The 19,358-nt window shown below is 40.1% G+C and overlaps 1 protein-coding gene across 2 annotated transcripts; it reads right to left on the bottom strand.

Annotated features, from left to right (window-relative positions):
• Nucleotides 1–138: 138 nt before the first annotated feature.
• Nucleotides 139–19,103, bottom strand: LOC134398314 (mitochondrial amidoxime reducing component 2-like). Of its 2 annotated transcripts, XR_010025409.1 has the most exons (9): nucleotides 19,011–19,103; nucleotides 12,282–12,455; nucleotides 9,510–9,672; nucleotides 7,339–7,479; nucleotides 6,995–7,056; nucleotides 6,761–6,832; nucleotides 4,413–4,520; nucleotides 3,877–3,959; nucleotides 139–2,350 (listed from the first exon to the last, which is right to left on the bottom strand). XR_010025409.1 is itself a non-coding variant. In XM_063125585.1 (8 exons), the coding sequence occupies exons 1-8, from the start codon at nucleotides 19,019–19,021 to the stop codon at nucleotides 3,938–3,940; spliced, it is 753 nt and encodes a 250-aa protein (XP_062981655.1). In that variant the 5' UTR covers nucleotides 19,022–19,103; the 3' UTR covers nucleotides 2,457–3,937. The 2 variants fall into 2 exon arrangements, 1 of the variants encoding a protein (XP_062981655.1); XM_063125585.1 differs by lacking the exon at nucleotides 139–2,350 and having other exon boundaries at nucleotides 2,457–3,959.
• Between the last annotated feature and the right edge of the window lie 255 nt (nucleotides 19,104–19,358).

Genomic DNA, 19,358 nt, shown 5'->3' with positions numbered 1-19,358 from the left:
GTATATAAATATTGTAAATAATTAATAAATAATATGTTTCCAGAGGGTTAGCCATATTAGTCTGTTGCAGAAAAAAAAACAAAGAGCCTTGAAGAACATTAAAAGACTTTACAAATTTATTCATGAAATACCCCAGCATCAATTTGTTGGTCTTTAAGGTGCCACAAGTTTTTTGTTGTTTTTCATCATGCCATATGCTTTAGAGTAATATTAGACTTCTATACATTACATCCCCTGTAATGTACAAAACATTCTGTACATTACAGGTATCTAGGTACACACATCAGCAAATTGCTCCTTTGATGGGAAAAATGCAGTGAATGAATCAACTTCAGTGGGCAGCAGTAACACAATACTAATTCATGAACCACTTCGACTTCCACAGGATGACATTGAGTTTCATCAGACAGGTGGATTTTCGCATTTTCCTAATATCACTATGGCCTCTTGCTGCTGTACCACAACAGCGACAGTCTCTTTACATGGGGAGAGAAAGAGGAAGCAGCAGCAACAACCACGTGGCCCATTCAAGGGCTATTTATATTGCACTGCCTTTCCTACACACAGCAGGAAATGGCAGCACGTTCCATTTTTAAAAAAGACGGATTAAAAGGGGTCTACTTTGCAATGGAAAAACAAGCAGGAGGCAGTTGTGGGAGGCGGATGACGTCCTCTAAAAGATGTGCGAACATCCGTAAGTGGGCAGCAGCGAGTGTGTGAAAAAACGCTTGGCTGATGTAGCTCCCTTTGTATGAACAAACTGGTTATTGGTGCAGTACTAAATTCCCTTGAATTATATGGGACTTGCTTGTCAGTAAACATGCTCATGTTCAGACTGTAAGACTAATAGTCCTATGTAGACTGAACTCCTTGAGAATTCCTTCCAAGAAAAATACATAGGATCAACATATAAACCTGGAGTTCTAAGCACACTCGCAGAAATCACAGGCCATGGCTAGACCAGGCCTATATCCCGGGATTGTCCCTGTACATCCAAATGACAAACGGGATACCGGGAGCAGGCAGGGACAACCCCTCCATTTGCCTGGGATAATCCTTAGGTCTAGCTAAGGCCACAGTTGCACTAGAGATTATTATTGCAGTAACAAGCGGTACTAATAAGCCACTGAAGCATTACATTTTAACACTTAAAATCTACAACAATTATCTTCAGATTTGAGTTTATTTCTTTTGGTATTTTCCCTGAGACAAGTAGGTTTTATTTAACAATTCAAGTACATAAAAGTTTTCTCCTAATCAGTTTCCCTTGTCCCAAAGCTCACCTGGCCCCTACTAGAATTGTGCAAGTTCCAAATGTTTAAAACAGTTTTGCACCCTACATTCCAGTCATGTTTGCTGTTAATACAACACTGTTTCCAAAGGAACCCTGCAAAGTGGAATAACGAATATGCTTCTAAAATACCCATGAACACATGGGTGTACACATAGATGTACATGGCCCTGATTAGGTCATGTCCAAGAACAGAAGAAAAGCCAGATCAAGATCCATCTAGTCTAGCATTCTGTTCATACCATGGCCAACCAGCTGCCTATAGGAAACCCACAAGTAAGACATGAGTGCAATAGCATCTTCCAAGTCATGTTCCCAGAATGCCTCTGATACTGGCACCATCAGGACTAGTAGCCACTGATAGCCTTATCCTCCAGGAATTTGTCTAAATCCCCTTTTAAAGCCTTCCAAATTGATGGACATAACGACAACTTGTGGTAGTAAATTCTATAGTTTTAAGTATGTGAGATGTGAGGAAGTAGATAAGGATCTACTTGAGTGGACAAGTATATGCACAGCAATTATCTTTGTGTTGGTTGTAGGAAACAGTGGTATACTTGTGGCAAATGACACTGCCATGTAAAGTGTGATGCCACTTTTAGAAAAGAGTTACCCCTAGTTCATACAGTCAGCTAAGACAGCTCTACAACAGTGAACAAGAGAGGTGATGCAAATCCCTCTCTTCAACTAAACAGATATGCAGAAGCCTCCCGTGTAAAGGGCCTCCTCTATATAACAGTTTGGCTTAGGACATTAGTCTTCCACTAGCGGGCTGCATCACGACCTATGATGGATCACAATAGCAACACTATCAGCTTGCAAATAGAAGGTAAAAAATAAGAAGAATACTGTAAGTGGGTCCCCAAATGCATGTTTGGATTAAAGGTGGGTCCTGCTTCTGAAAACGTTGAAGATTACTGGTTTAGGTGACAGGCTTAACTCCATTTGTCCATCACCACACTAGAGTAGCACTGCCTCTGATGTCTCTATGATCCAGAGATTAGATTTTTCTTAAGGCACATGGCAACTTCCCTGAGCCGTTTCAAAGCTCTCAAAACTCTACAGAAGGGAGTGAACATAAATGTAGAAAAATAACTATGCCAAGCTATCATCAGTTCTTAGATGAAATGTTAACAGGTAATGTTTTACTTCCAGGCTAATTAATAACAGGAGCAGAATCTAAACTCTAAATTGAACAGAATCAAATAAACAGAGTAATTCATATGTAAAACATAAGATGCATGTTCGAAATAGTCAGTCAGTTGAAAAATACTACAGAGCAGTTTCCCTGAGAATTAGACAATATGTTGAAATATTACCAAGAAAAGATAAAAAGAAATACAAAGGGACAGATTCTTAAATTCTATCTATAGTACATAATTATGAATATGGCATAAAACAAGATACAAATGAGCCATAAAGCACAATGCACTGAATGGTCTTAGCTCCAGTGCAAAGGTATATCTTTTCCTCACCACCCCCACGACCCCCACTCAAATTGGCAATAGAATGTGAAAAACAGCCACTTCTGGTGGTGCAGCACCATATTTCACCTGGAGTTCCCCTACTTCTCTTCACGAAGTCCTATAGACCGGGGGGAGGGATCATTATAGACACCCTAAAACCATGCACAAAATTACATTGGCCATTGCTGCTACCCACTTGAATAAATTTTACTGTATTTAACCACAGACCATTATGCCATTTCTGCTCCTGAGGAACTAGTAAAGAATATACTTAACCTTGATTGAAAATTCAGCAAGAAAGAGAGTATATTGTACTAAAGCAATGTTCAGTTATTAGTAGCCAAGACCTTGTGAATTTTATATATAGGATTTTTAAAAAAAAAAATTAAGAAAATGTGCTCTTAGAAAACTTTATTCTTTTTTTGGGGGGGATAAGGTTTTCAGAAGGTTGTGCTGTTTTTTTAACTGGGTCGAAAGGGGCTGTGTATTCTGCAGTACATTTAATACTCTGAAGCAATCTGAGTAACAGCCACTAGATTTGCCTCCAGTTGGCAACTTGGTCATTGTTTCTCTAGTCACCGAATAATGCAGCTTGTGTCCTATGTATTGAAACCCAGGTCATGAACAATCAAAGGCTCTGAGATGAGGATTTCAATGGGGCAATATTCAACTGTGTCATTCCACTAGCACAAATGATGTTGCACTAGCAAAAACTAGGTTCTGAACTATGCACCAGAGGAGAATCCAACTAAAGTTGCGCTTGTGCAAATGCAGTTACTCAAGCAATTGCACTTTACAGTTGCACAATCAGTTGTGCAAGCATATTGCGCAGCCACTTGTGAAATGGAAAAATCTGGTGAAGCTTCGCTAGCACTATTTAAGTTTGCAGAATACCACTGGATGCTGCCCCATTGAGTGGAAACTCTCTTGCTTCTTCCTTACTTTCAATAACTCTTAACATATTATTTAAAGAATTTTCTTTCAAATTTTGCTGACATTCATAGCTTTAGGATGCTCAACATCCATACACTTTTTCACAAAGTTGGTACAATAGACAATTGTCATTTGTTTAGTAACAGGTGACCAAAGCATCATAAAAATTTTTTTATCTTGACTTACCTTTATACTGAAATTTCAGTTCCTTTATACTAGCTTTTCTGGATGATCCAAATGGCAACATTCACCATATTTGAGGCTGTTTCCTTGTGATCAAGCAAAGTAGGAATACTTTAGCTTTTGTATGAAACTCCTCCAGTTCCTAAATGCAGCACTATATCCTATCCATGCAATATGGGAACCCTGTTGTGAAGGTCCCAGATGCAATATTCTGCTATAGAAATGCTACATCAAGGAAATACATGTGGACTATGCACCATAAATGTGGAACAGACCTGTTAAAAACACTGATTAAAGTACGAATAAGGTAGAAAGGCCCAATTCTCCTTTTGTGATTACAATTATAAAGCATTTACCAATGAAGGCACATGTGTGAGGCAAATAAACAACCCAACCCACTTTATAAGATCTAAAGACTTCATACAGAATCTTCCTAACCAGCAGATGTATGAAAGATATCTTAATAAAACGTGTGCAGAATCTATTTGCACAAGTGTACTTCACTACACAGACATCTCCATGACTATATTATCTTGTACACAGGGTCTCCAACTTCGACTATTCCAGTTTTATCAATTCCATATAGCCATCCAAAGGGAGGATTATTTTTAAAGTCATGTTGTTCAGAAGGATCACACTTGCGATAACTATAATCAGAGAAAAGGGAATGACATAGAATTAGGCTAAAATAATCTTGACATAAAAACGTATAGAATACAAAAGGACTGTAAAATGATTGTGAATGAACATGCTTATAAGGTAGATAAAGAACATCTAGTTCATTAGCAGTGTTACAATGGCAGAATCATTTCTTAGAATGTAACATTTGTATGCAAAGAGGCTGTTCAGTAGTGGTTCCGCAAGGCTCGGTGCTTGGCCTGTTGTTGTTTTCTTTATACATGCTGCCCTTGGGTAAGCTTATTCAATCTCATGGCCTCCAATATCACCTGTATGCCGATGATACACAATTATATCTCTCATCTCCGGAACTTTCTCCTGATGTTCACGATCGTATCTCGGCATGTCTTTCAGATATCTCAGCCTGGCTGCTTCATCGTCGTTTGAAACTTAATATGACAAAGACTGAACTGCTTGTTTTTCCTCCTAAACCTTCTCCTCATCTCTCATTCTCTCTTACTGTCAATGATGTCACGCTTACTCCGGTCAAGGAAGCTCGTAGTCTTGGCTTTATATTTGATTCCTCGCTCTCCTTTATTCCTCATATCGAGGCAGTAGCTAAATCCTGTTGTTTTTTCCTGTATAATATTGCCAGGATTCGATCATTTTTGTCTGTCTCTTCTGCCAAGATGCTTGTTCATGCACTGGTTATTTCTCGGTTGGACTACTGCAACCTTCTTCTCTCTGGCCTTCCTTCTTCTCACATCAGTCCATTGGTTTCTGTCCACCACTCTGCCACTAAGTTCATCTTCTTGGCTCGCCCCTCTGACCATGTTACTCCACTTCTGAAATCTCTTCACTGGCTTCCAATTCACTTCAGAATCCAATATAAACTTCTCCTGTTGACCTTCAAAGCTTTTCACGGTCTAGCTCCTTCCTATCTCTCCTCTCTCATCTCACACTATTGCCCCACTCGTGCTCTTCGCTCCTCTGACGCCATGTTTCTTGCCTGCCCAAGGGTCTCTACTTTCCTTGCTCGGCTTCGTCCATTTTCTTCTGCTGCCCCTTACGCCTGGAACGCTCTTCCAGAACATCTGAGATCCACAAGTTCAATCGCAGCTTTTAAAGCTCAGCTAAAAACTTTTCTTTTTCCTAAAGCTTTTAAAACTTGATGCTGTTTGGACTTTATACTGTTAGTTTTACCCTACCCTGTGCCTGTTTACCCTACCCAGTGCCTGTTTGCATTCTCTTCCCCTCCTTATCGCTTTACTATGATTTTAATAGAATGTAAGCCTATGCGGCAGGGTCTTGCTATTTACTGTTTTACTCTGTACAGCACCATGTACATAGATGGTGCTATATAAATAAATAAATAAATAAATAAATAAATAAATAATAATAATAATAATGGTCGTGTTTTACAGTATATACTAATAGAGCATAATATAAACACCTTTTACAAAGCAGTTATGCACTATGTGTTCTGGTTCTAAATCAGAAGCATGAAAAGCATATAGCAAAAGGTTGCATTATCTCCACCACCCCCATTAAAATTGGCTCAGAACAGGGTCTTTAGCATTACAGTTCAACTCTCTGGAACTCTCTAGCAGTAAGAAGCTTTCCCATAATGGTGATCATGTCCTCAGTATTCAATAATAATATACAATATTTCATTAGGGTTTTATACTGCGTTGTTTTGTATATCACCATAAGACATAAATTTTATGTGATTCATAAATATTGGGAGATAAATAAAAATTTGGAAAACCAATCAAGTGCCGGAAGTTGGCTAATCCTCTTTAATTACATGGACTGTCAGGAATACAAAAAGGGAGAAGTACTGAACCAGCACATTTTTGTCTGTATTGCAGGCTGTGGAAATATATCAATGCTCTTCTGAGCCCTTTCAAGAGCTCCATGCAGACATGCCTTAAAAAAGCATACAACTCTTCTAAGCTGCAAGCGCTTATATAACTTATTCTAAATAGTTTGTGTTTTGACTGATTGCTGCTATTAAACACTGATAAATTATCATACAGCTGATTGAAAAGCAAAAGAGAAGGAGGGAAGGCACCAAAACGGAGATGAAGAGAAAATGAAACATCAAAGGCACATAGGGATCAGAAGTAAGTTGCACTGAGTTAAATGAGGCTTATTCCCAGGTAAATGAGTATAGCATTACTGCCTCATTCACAACTGCTAAATTTGAAAGTATGAACCTGCACAGACACACAAATGTACAGAAAAGAAACAGTTATATATCTACTACCTTTTCAGTGTTTTCAGTGGTTCCTTTCCATTCATGATCCCAGTATCTGGATCAATTGTTGTGAAAACGCATCTGTGGTGATAGAAAACATTAAAATTAACATGCATTCCCTCAAGAACAACTTTAATTTTATCCAAAAAGGAGCATTTCTACAAATACTGAAAGCACTTGTAATGGGTGGAGATGTGGGATCAAGTGATAGCGGGTGGAAAGACCCCAACTCTGCTCTCTTACCTGGGACAAGACATTCTTCCTTTCAACTCCACATTACCGATTAATATTTCAACCCAAGCATCCTACAGAAAAATAAAAATTGCATCATGGAAGATACTAACTTGTTTGCATTTAACCTTTCTCCGGTAATTCGTGCCAGCTAAAGCAGACAGCTATGTCCATAGTTTGCTTCTAAAAGTAAAACACTAACTAGATCATATTAGAAAAGCTATTTATTTATGAACAAACACAGTGATTCTCTTGAAGCTACACACCTTCTTACAAATCTTCTGGGGAAAATAAATGTTATAACACAGAAATCAGGATTTCAAATAAAAGCAGCATCCACAAGTCACATTACTTACTTCCTCATATGGACTACAATCTGTAACAAGAATGTTTGGCCGGAAATTTGTTATTGCAACTTTCTTTTCTAGACGGTTATTTAGATCCTCCAAGGAAGCTTCAGAAATTAGTAAGATTGGACTGCCTTCGGCATATGCAACCTATACAAATAAATATTAAAAAAACAGGAATGGACAATGGCCATGCTATTCAGGGTTTAGCTACAAAATAGATAAAATGATATTTCGCATGAAACCAGCATATATAAGAAAATATAATCTTAAGTTATATAGGACTTTTCAATAAGCAGACGAAGAGCTCTGTGCAACTTGAATACCTGCACTATTTTATTTCAGAAATTTCTCCAATAAAGGACATTACCTTACCTATTTTATATTTCTTAAGAAATAAACACAAACTCTAGTGGCACCATATGATCATGCCATTGCAATATCCTTCCTCTGCTAGAAATTTTAAAAAATGAGTGTGAGGATAGCTAAACCTGTAATTAAAGACAGGTTCTAACCACAGTGTGATAGTTTTGCTATCTCCTTCTGCACCATGACTATACTATGGATTCAGTCACCTTTTCTTTGCTTCAACTGTGTAGGTGTTTTATTTATTTATTTAAAACATTTATATCCCGCCCTATATCATTAAGATCTCAGAGCGGCGTACAGATAAAAACATACAGTATAAAATAATAAATATACACAGTTAAAAGCAAATTAAACCATGTTGTGATATCTCACTAGACAGGAAGTATAGGATACCTGAAAAAGGAAAGGAACCTCTCGTGCAAGCACTGAGTCATTACTGACTCTTGGAGGGACGCCAGCTTTCGCTGACGTTTTCTTGGCAGGCCTTATAGCGGGGTGGTTTGCCGTTGCCTTCCCCGGCCGTTATTACCTTTCCCCCAGCTAACTGGGTACTCATTTTACCGACCTCAGGAGGATGGAAGGCTGAGTCGACCCGAGCCAGCTGCCTGAAACCAGCTTCCGCTGGGATCGAACTCAGGCCGTGGGGAGAGTTTCAGCTGCAGAAACTGCTGCTTTACCTACTAATCAAATTATCATTGGATACACAATAAACAGAAGGTTTAACATGTGTAGTTAGCTTATAAATTGACTATTATTTATTTAGAAAAATACAGCAGATATAACATACACAGTATACACATGATTAAGACATACAAAATATGACCATAGAAAATCCATTAGTTAGAGCTTAATTACATAGTCTAATATCTTACCCTCAGCCTGGAAGCTGAGCTTTCCTCTGATGCAATAAAGATGTGTGGAAATTAGATTTCCCAAATATAAGCAAGTTATATAACTTTCTGAGTCTAATCATCTCCCTCACTGGACCTGCTGATTGGGATCATGGGAGTTATAGTCCAATATATCTAGAGGGGGCAAGGTTGGCCAAGGCTGATCTACACCAATAAGTAATTGATCTCATTCATCTCCTAGCAAGTGAAACCATATACAATGCTCTCATCATGATTCCAAACACACTAAGGCCTTAGCTAGACCTACCTTATATCCCACAACGGAGGAGGGAAGTTCTCGTGTTGTGATTAATGCAAGATCCCTCCTCCGTTTACACATAAGGCGCGATGACCTCAGGACGAGAGGTGTCACGCCCGCCATTTTTTTATTTTTTAAAGAAGACGGAGCGCACAAACGCTCGTGTGCAAAGATAAGGGTTTTTTAAATTTTAACTTAATTTCCCTGCTTCCCCCACCCTACCCCCATGGGCGCAGCGCTCCTCCCAGCTCCGCGAGAGTAATTGCACAGAGCTGGGTCAAGCCACGGCAACGGGCCACACATTCCGCGGTCTCGGGTTCAGCCTGGGACCGCAGAAAAACTGGACTCAAAGTGGAGGGCGAGATCCTAGGGCAATGGAGGGATCATCCCTCCCTGATCCCGCAATCCCCTGTGTGTCATGTGGACGCACAGCGACAATCCTGGAGTTCGCCCTGGGATTTCGCCCGGTCTAGCTTAAGACAAAAATCCCCTTGATTTCAACAGAACTGACTTCCAAGTATGCAGTGCTACGGATAGCAATCTGAAACTAATAATCACACATGCATTCTTTAATACACAAATTCAGGAAGCACAAAGTAAATGGCAACTCAATACTTTAGCAAACATTAAACATCTGTTTTTGAGGGAAACTGTCTTCTGACCTCATCTGTAGGTGGAAAAGCAGGCAGGAAATCTCCTGGCTTCCTCGTTAACATGTTTGCTTCATAATGCACCAATCGACACGGCACCATGTTCATGAAGGTGGTGATCCATTGCGCTGCCTCATCTCCACAGTCCCTACCTTGAGCTTCTATTCCAAACCGTCTAAAATCACAAGACACATTTTTGCAACTGTTTGAAAGCTGGGCATTCAGTATAATTCATCACATTTCAAAATTATGAGTGCTCCCACTGTTTTGGCTTTCTGTGTTGTGCTTATGTATGGAGGATGACTGGAACTATCATATCATAGAGGAGTAGGCAAGGGAGAAGCCATATGACATCTCTTCTAACATACACACTACATGAACCCTAATCTAATACTTATCTTTAAATCCGGAAAGAAAAACAGGGAAAGAGATTCCACTAGAAGATTGGATCTGGGCCAAGCAAGAGCTTAAAAAAACTTACTCAAATGAAACTAGAAAAACAATAATGAAAATCTGAGATATATAAGTTATTTCTGGCATTGAGTATTTCTCCTTTGACAGCTGTAATAAATACAAGTGGGTTTAGAGAACAAGAGATGCCTCTCTATCGCATAGATTTTATGTCTCAGGAGAAGTTATAATGTTATATATCAGCTTGTACAAAGGGACTCTGATTTGCACCTGCCATCCTATCAATATCTGCAAATTAGGACCTACATTTAAAATTTTATTAGATGAACAAATATGAGTAGATTTCTTATGGTATTTGAAAAGACTATCAGATAAGCAAAAGGGACTTCAAATATATGATATACTGCAAGGCACAAATGAGGACAACAATACCACAAAACAGTATTAGTAGAAAGAATTTAATGTTATTATATCTGATTTAGAAATATATGTGTACTAAAACAGCAGGGCATGCATTAGATACACCATCAAAATATATAAATAAATTAAATGTAATAAATAAATATGTGGTATTATAAATAAATATGTGGTATCATATTCCTGCTCAGGTAACGTATTAGATACCTGTGTAGTATGGAAGAGATATGCCCACATTTGGAGGGCGTATCTCTGTTAAACAATACTGAAAGGACATTTTTCAGGCTATAAAAGATGTGATAGGATAGGTATGAGATTCAACTATCTCCATTAATAGCACTCTTCAGTTACGTGGGAGGACAAATTAGAAGACACTCAGGTCCTCTGGGAAGAGTTTACTCCAGTCAGCCACAACTAGGCTGGCAACTGATACCTAGAGGACCTTTTCTGTCACCCCCAGACTGTGGAATGGCCTGCCAGAGGACATTCATCAGCTTAAATCTCTCTTTGAGTTTAAAACAGCCGTAAAGACTAGTCTCTTCCGTGGGGCCTACCCAGATGAATTTTAAACCTAAGAATTTTAAGATGTTGTGAACATTATTTTAATATTGTATTGGTTTTATATGCTCTTTTAACTAATTTTATGTATTATATTGTGTTTGGTGTTGTTCCCCGCCTCGATCCAGAGGGAGAGGCAGGATAATAATAATAATAATAATAATAATAATAATAATAATAATAATAATAATAATAATAATAGGCAAAGGAACTGAGAACAGCTACACTGCCTGCTGATGGGGTATGATGAAGAAGAATATGAAAATAATGCTTATGAATAAAATTATTAGCTATAAATATCTGTGTAATTCAGTGGAGACTCTCTAGAAACATTGGTATATATTTATTCAATATTCAGTGCAGACCAGAAGTGTTAGCAGCAATGGATATTTGAACAATGAATTAAACTAATTAAATTTGTAGGTTGGTGATGAATATATAGGATAGTATACAACTGTGCCTCAATGCTAACATTAATGATGCTGAAATTCATCGCTTTTCTCCTTTGCCCTAGCAAGGGCTACTTATGTTGCACAAGTGTTGGTTTGCACTAGTGCACATCATTAGCACTAGTGCTGAGATCAATAATAATAATAACAATAATAGCAACTATTTAATAGTTTCTTCACTTGTATTCAATATAAGATACACTACATTATTTTAATTGTATTTCTGTAAAACATTTACAATGATAGAAAACTGACAATAAGTTTTCTTTTCTACATTTGCATACTTATTTGACATTCAATTATTTTAAGTACATTTTTTTAAAAAAGAAACAACATAAAATAGAAATACTCTATTTTCTTATTATTATTTTTAAATAAGGTATTAATAAGCCACCTATTATTGGCGTCTAGATTGTTGATAGCTAAACATTGGAAGGATGGCAAAGGGCTTCATATTGATAATTGGTATCAAAGGTTTTAGCAGATTGCCCTCCTAGAAAAGCTGACACAAAAATTGAGGAAAGTCCAAGGGCAACAAAGTGATGATAAATTTGAGGGGGTATGGAGGAAATTAATTCATTATGTGAATAAAGAAGAAGATGGGAGAATCCCCCCCTCCCATCGACATATATAGAACGATGGGTATTCAAATTGAGTTCCGGAGGGCCCTAAATTAAATTAAATTGAATTTAAATGGAATTAAATTAAATCAATCAATGTTAAACACCCTATATCCATGCTTGAATAAATGAATATATATATATATATATATATATATATATATATATATATTTGTATGAACTCTGAATTTACAAAGGTGATGTATTATTTGACCTTTGTAACCAGAACTATGAAACAATAAAAAATTATTGAAAAAAAGAAAAGGAAAAAAAAGAAAAGAAATGCTCTATTTTCCATGGAGTAAGGGGAAAATAATCCTCCTTAATACCTGCAATTCCAGACTGAGTTTGTGCTGGGGAGTTCAACAGGAATCCTCAGTGCCTTCATTTCTGGAGCATTCAGGGTTATATAGCCATCTTCACAGGTTACAGAAAGTAGCACCAAGCGAGGCGCCTGCTTTGCAGACACCATATTCCCATCTTCTTTTATCACAGTCCAACACCTGAATTAGAAATCATGTATATACTGTTTTTAAGTTAAAAGCTCCTATATATCATACTATCAACCCAATCCGAAACACATTGGGAAGATTATGAGCTTTCATCAGATGAGCATTTTATCACACGCTCGCTACTGCCCACTTACAGATGTGCGGTTTTCCCCTGTGTGATGATGCTCTACAACAACTGAGATTGTTTAGCTTGGAGAAAAGGAGGGTAAGGGGAGACATGATAGAGGTGTACAGAATTATGTATGATGTGGAGAATGTGGATGAGAAGACATTTTTCCCTCTCTCATAGTACTAGTTGTCAGATGGTCAACAGCTCATTGGCCACTGTGTGAACAGAGTGCTGGACTAGATGGACCCTTGGTCTGATCCAGCACGGTTCTTCTTGTGGTCTGACACTGCATCCTTTGAAAACAGATGGACTTCATTTCCAATAATATGTTCATCATCAGGATGCAGCAACATGGCATAACATATAAAATTAAGAGGTACAATGCTAATGTTGTTGAAGTATCACGGTGTAATGTAGAAAGAAAAAGAGGGACTTTATGCCTTCAAAGAATTGTTACATTCTCTTTCAAGAACTCCTTTGCAAAAATTCTTTTCCACTCGATATGTTAGACTCTGATCCCACTTTTTTTTAATCTAGTACATGGAAACACAGAAGGCACATGTCTGATCTAAGTGTTGTAACTCTTGTTACTTATTTATTTAAAATATTTATATACCACCTTTTATGGATGGTTTACAAGATGTAATTTTATAAATTAAAAAAGCTAATGAAACCACACTAAAAAAGGAAGAAGATCCATAAAATATGCAGGAATGCCACCCAACTTCATCAACAAATTTAAACGGTTTTTAACCTAATGCTGAAAAATAATATTATACCTCCCACAGAGCTTTAGCTATTGGGCAGTGCAACAAAATCATAATGCTTACCATGGCCTTAGCTAGACCTAAGGTTTATCCCGGGATCGTCCCGGGGTCTTCCCTGTTCATGTAAGGATATCCCGGGAGCAGGCAGGGACCCCGGAACGATCCTGGAATAAACCTTAGGTCTAGCTAAGGCCCATGTTGTATCTGAATTAATGTATGTTTTTGCTGTATTAAATAGAATCCAGGTAATTTAGGGTTAATTGTATGGCAAGGAGTGAATGAGAGGTGGGAGGGACTTGAGTGTGTGAGAGGAGACTGAGTATATAAAGGGCATGAGTAGACAGTTAGAAGATCATTAGACAGGTGGAAATTGTGTTTCCTTGCTGTGGGCTCTCTTTCTGGTTCTCTTCCACGTTTGAAATGAGCACTTTTCATGGAGAAGAGACAAGCGACCACGTGGCCTGTAGATTTCAATGGGGACAGTACCTTCTAGTGGGCATTTTATAGTGCAACCTCAGAAGAGTCAGGTTAAAAGAGGTTTATTTTGTTACTCTAAAATTGAGGGAAAGGAGCAGGAGATGTGCAAGAGGCGGATGGCATTGTCAAAAGGACCCACGAACATCTGCGAGTGGCCGGTAACGAGTGTGCTATAAAACGCATCTGACAACGCTCTTAGTTAGATAGGAGATAGAATTGTAGAGATAGGATTTTGGCCATAGGGCCTTAGGGATTGATGAAACAGTCCACCGCATCATACAGGGAGAAAAGTACATTTTGCTACCATTGCTTTCCCTCCTGCTTCTGTCCCACAATAGGGATGAACAGTTTCTTCTTTCTTCACACGGGGAAGAAAAAGGAAGCAAGCAACAACCATGAGGCCCATTCAGTGGACGTTTTTATTGCACTGATTCTCCTGCACACAGCAGGAAATGGCAGCAGATTTCGTTATAGTAAAAAAAAAATCAGATTTTCTGGGCCTTATTTTTTTGAAGGAAAAAAGAGCAGAAGGAGCAGGAGAAGCATGGCAGGCAGGCAGCGGCATCAAAAAGACCCGTGAACATCTGTGACTGGCCAGTAACAAGTGAGCTATAAAACGCTTGTCTGATGATGCTCTACAGTTAGTGGGACTTAGAAGGAGTAGAATAGGCAGGATAAGACCAAGAACTGAATGACTGATTATATATCACATCTCTTGTATTAAATGAAATTTGTTTGTTTTTAAATTATAAAATCCTACATCTTGTTCATCTTTCTGTGCTACCGGTAGTGTTCATATTTCCTGAGTACTTCTCCTGATTTGGTAAAGAGAACCAATTAGGCATATTGGGTGTTTCTTTTACCTGGTGAATATAGGGGCTGAAGCTTATTTATTTATTTATTTATTTATTTATTACATTTTTATACCGCCCAATAGCCGAAGCTCTCTGGGCGGTTCACAAAAATTAAAACCACAGTAAAACACCCAACAGTTTAAAACACAATTACGAAATACAGTATAAAAAGCGCAACCAGGATAAAACCACACAGCAAAGTTGATATAGGATTAAAATACAGAGTTAAAACAGTAAAATTTAAATTTAAGTTAAAATTAAGTGTTTAAAATACTGAGTGAATAAAAAGGTCTTCAGCTGGCGACGAAAGCAGTACAGTGTAGGCTTGCGGGACAGTGAGGACAGCTGTCCTAAAGCAGAGGCAGACATTCCTAAGGGCAGGTCATGTCACAAGGGCTGGCAGCATCAGGTAATGTCACAGGTGGTATAGAAATATAACAAATAAATAACATCTTTTTTTCCAGGCTTTTCCTCTACTGCTGCAGTCTCAGTTCATCCTTCAGTAGCTGCTGTAAACTATCCTGGAAACCCATATATATATATATATATATATATATATATATATATATGCTAAGGTGTGGCATGGCAATGCATGCACAGAGGTTCTGAGCTACGACATGCTGGAGGTTCCGAGCTATGAGAAGAACTTTGTATACTGGAGGCTCGAAGCCCCTCCTTTGGCCAGTGTCACCACATCACCACAAAACCCAAAAAATGCTGTGGCTTGAGGAGTACCTCCTCTCCCCCCCCCCACCTGCAACAGCCCTCCTGCAGGCAGGCAAGCCAAACGCAGAGTAGGGCATCAGTATCTACAGTGTTTAATAAATAAATGAATAAAAAGAATGTCCTTTATGATTAAATATTCAATCAATGTTTGCCTTTAAAAAAAATCCCTGGTGCATATCCTAATGAAATGTTCTGCGCACACCTATGCTCAAATCATATCACCATCATGAATACAGCAATAAAATGGGGTTGTTTCTGTTGACCTGATTTACTTGGGAATAAGCACAGTGTTGTAGAAACAGAGAACTTTTTAAAACATTTGCAACTATGACTCGTTGGTGGCCCCCTAGCTATAAAGTGATTTTTAAAGTAAGGACTACGTGGCAACCATGGATAGCCCCAATGGGCCCTTGAATGGCCATGGTAGCCCAGGTGGAGGTCGGCTGGGGGAAATAGGGGGTGTTCCTCCAGTCAGATGTGAAGCCCACAGGAACAGAGTGTTACTGTTGCAGAGAGGTAAACAAAAAGCCAATGATGGGGAAAGAGAGAGAAGAAAAGACATTTTTACAATTGCACAATCCAGGCATGCAAGAGCCAGTGACTTAAGTAGCATTATTTATTTATTATTTCTTGATGCATTAATACATTATATTTTTAAACCATCCAATAGCCGAAGCTCTCTGGGCAACTGGCAAAACTTAAAACCATACAATTCCACAACATGATAAAATATAAATCTTTTAAGTTTAAAACGAAAATATATAAAACCAGAGTAAAACCAACCCCAATTCTACATAGAGAAATCTGGGGACGATCTACACGTACTTGTGAAGCCGCTTCCGCACCCGAAAGCTTCTCGAGACACACAGCCTTACTTTCAAATCGCAGTTTCCCAGCTTTTGAGCGCTGTTATTTACTCCGTCTTAAGTGAATTTAATGCGTTCCTTCCTCCAACGTGTGTGACATTTCTTCGCTGTTTTCTCACCGCCCTCTTCTAGGCGACAAGTGTGTTTCAATCCAACTTGTATTTGTATTTCTTGAGATAGTTAGGTAAATGCACCATTACCCAAGGAGAGAGCTGTTCAAGGAGCTCAACCATACTTCTGCCCACCTTCAGAATGGTTCATATTGCTTGGGGCGGGGCTGCATGCTCTGCGCACCCACCAGTCATCCTTTGATTCATCCCTTTCCCTGCTGGGCACATTTGGTTTAAGAAGGATCCACTGACAAATTTGTCTGCTGCAGGGCTGTGGCCACCAGCAACTTGCTCATTCAACACACTCACTAACCACTTACTACAAAAAGGTTAGCGGCCTAACCATGGCTTAGCGTGTTGTCTGAACAGGTCCACTGCCAGTAACTAAGTCTTAAGAGAGGAATTTCAACCTTTTAGAATGAAGAAAATTCAACACAAAAGCCAGGACACCACCCAACAATTGGTGTTTTGGAGTAATGGAGTGGGGCCAGGGAAGGGATTCATGGCCCTCCAGGGAACCCCAGAGGGCCAGATTGAGACTCCAGAAGGGCCAGATTCAGCTACCAAGCCTGACATTCTGCCCCCCCCCACCCCAAACCATGGACCCAATCACTCATTTTCCTTTTATGCTGCATCTTACTTGTAACATTTGCCCCAGACTGGGCATGAATGAGCAAGTTGCTGGTGGCCACAGCCCTGCAGCAGACAAATTTGTCAGTGGATCCTTCTTAAACCAAATGTGCCCAGCAGGGAAAGGGATGAATCAAAGGATGACTGGTGGGTGCGCAGAGCATGCAGCCCCGCCCCAAGCAATATGAACCATTCTGAAGGTGGGCAGAAGTATGGTTGAGCTCCTTGAACAGCTCTCTCCTTGGGTAATGGTGCATTTACCTAACTATCTCAAGAAATACAAATACAAGTTGGATTGAAACACACTTGTCGCCTAGAAGATTCCTTTCTGAACAGAGAATTGTGCAATAAGAGGCTTGCATTCAGCCACCGTGAAGCAAAAAGCCCAAACCTTAAAGTCAGTAACTCAATGGTTTAGTTTGGAAGATACTAAGAGGCTAAACAGAAGAGTGGGCTGCATTAGCATAAACTCACTTTATCAACAACTGACTCCACATAAGAGGGCTAGCAGTAGTCAGTGGCACAGTGCATATACATAGACTAGAATGGGAATCAACCACACACCACATTAAACTGTTGAATTATTGTCTTTGACAAAGAGTTTACAACTGCCCATTGTAAATCCACATGGTATAACCTGAGTGAACTTCAACTAGTTTAAAATATGGCAGCCAGGTTGATCACCAGTACACATGGGGGTGACCATATTACACCGACTTTAAAATCACTCCACTGGCTACCAATTAGTTTCTGGACAAAGTACAACGTGTTGATTATTACCTTTAAAACCCTATATGACTTGGGTCCAGGTTACCTGCGGGATCACCTTCTCCCATACAATCCCCCTCACACACTCAAGTCCTCTGGGGAGAACTTACTCCAGTCAGCCAAAACTAGGCTGACAACTATTACCCAGAGGACCTTCTCTTCCGCCACTCCCAGACTGTGGAATGGCCTGCCAGGGGAGATTCGTCGACTTAATAGTCTTGCTGAGTTTAAGAAAGCTATAAAGACTGATATCTTCCGGCAGGCCTACCCAGATGCTTTTTTAACATGTCCAATTGTTATTTAATATTGCATCAGCTTTATAAGGTTTTAACCAGTTTTATTGTGATTTTGTATTTAATGATGTTCCCTGCCTCGATCCAGAGGGAGAGGTGGGTAAGAAATAAATATTAGAATGTAAGCCTATGCGGCAGGGTCTTGCTATTTACTGTTTTACTCTGTACAGCACCATGTACATTGATGGTGCTATATAAATTAATAATAATAATAATTTTTGTTGACTTTCCACTTACGATCCCAGCCAGGCTCTTTCCCCGTGCCTCAGCCTGGTCAATCATGATCACCGCTGGGTAACCTTCAAGTACTAAGGACACAAGCTATGAGAAGCAACCCTAACCTTAACCCTAACCTTAACCTGCTTTCCTCCCCCATCGCGTTTATATCAGGTCGATCCAGCGGGCTAATCCGTGCAGCCCCCCAGGCCTATGGGGAGGAGAGAGGGGGCTACCCCAGCTGTAACCAAACCAGGCTGGCTCTGTGTTTGGGGACGGGGCTAAGTATAGCAGGGAGGGACAAAGGACACACACGGAGACATACTGTTGTTTCATACTTATACTGTTGTTTTATACTTCGAATGTTTTTAATTTTTGTGAACCGCCCAGAGAGCTCCGGCTATTGGGCGGTATAGAAATGTACTAAATAAATAAATAAATTTCCGGGATTTGAGGAAACGACGTTGAGGAGGTGCTGGAACTCTTGAGGGTCCCCCCTATTTTCTGGAGGTGTTCTTCTAAAGCCCGCCGCCCTCGGCCCCATTGATTCCAGCAATCAATCTCTCCAGCAAAAGAGGAGACTATCTCGACTCGGGATCACGCGGTCGTCTGAATCATCCTGCCAAGCGCAGAGCTGACGAGTGGCGGTCACACGGTCCGCGCATCTACGCGGAGATCGGTTGGAAGGAGCGGCGCCTGCCCGTGCCCATTCCCACGCACACGGACTTACCTGTCGCGCATGTCCCCGCTCCCGAGACCCAGCTTGGTCACTTCGGCTCGCTTCACCGCCACCCCCCGGCAGGATTTGACCGGGTAGATGAAGAGACCCGACACCGTCCCTACCCGCTTCAGCCGCAGCCCACGACGGCTTCGACGACCCCGCTGCCAGCGCCAGGCCGCGGCCGCCCCCAGAGCGCAAGCGAGAGCGGTGAAGAGCCAAGCAAGCTGCCCCTGAGGCAGCGAGAGCCGGACGAGCCCAGCGGATTCATCCATGCTAACGCAGGGAGGGAGCGAGGAGAGCCCCGCTTGGTGGCTGCTGGGCGGTTCCTCCTGGGCGTCCACCTCCCGCCTTCCCACT

This window comes from Elgaria multicarinata, chromosome 4 (genome assembly GCF_023053635.1).
Source record: "Elgaria multicarinata webbii isolate HBS135686 ecotype San Diego chromosome 4, rElgMul1.1.pri, whole genome shotgun sequence".
Classification (NCBI taxonomy): Eukaryota; Metazoa; Chordata; class Lepidosauria; order Squamata; family Anguidae; genus Elgaria; species Elgaria multicarinata.
This window is presented reverse-complemented; position numbering and strand designations above follow the sequence as displayed.

Coding starts and splice junctions, on each gene's coding strand:
- LOC134398314 (XM_063125585.1), bottom strand. Junction 6,833..6,994: donor GGAAGAATGTCTTGTCCCAG/GTAAGAGAGCAG, acceptor CTATCACCACAG/ATGCGTTTTCACAACAATTG. Junction 4,521..6,760: donor CCACTGAAAACACTGAAAAG/GTAGTAGATATA, acceptor CTCTGATTATAG/TTATCGCAAGTGTGATCCTT.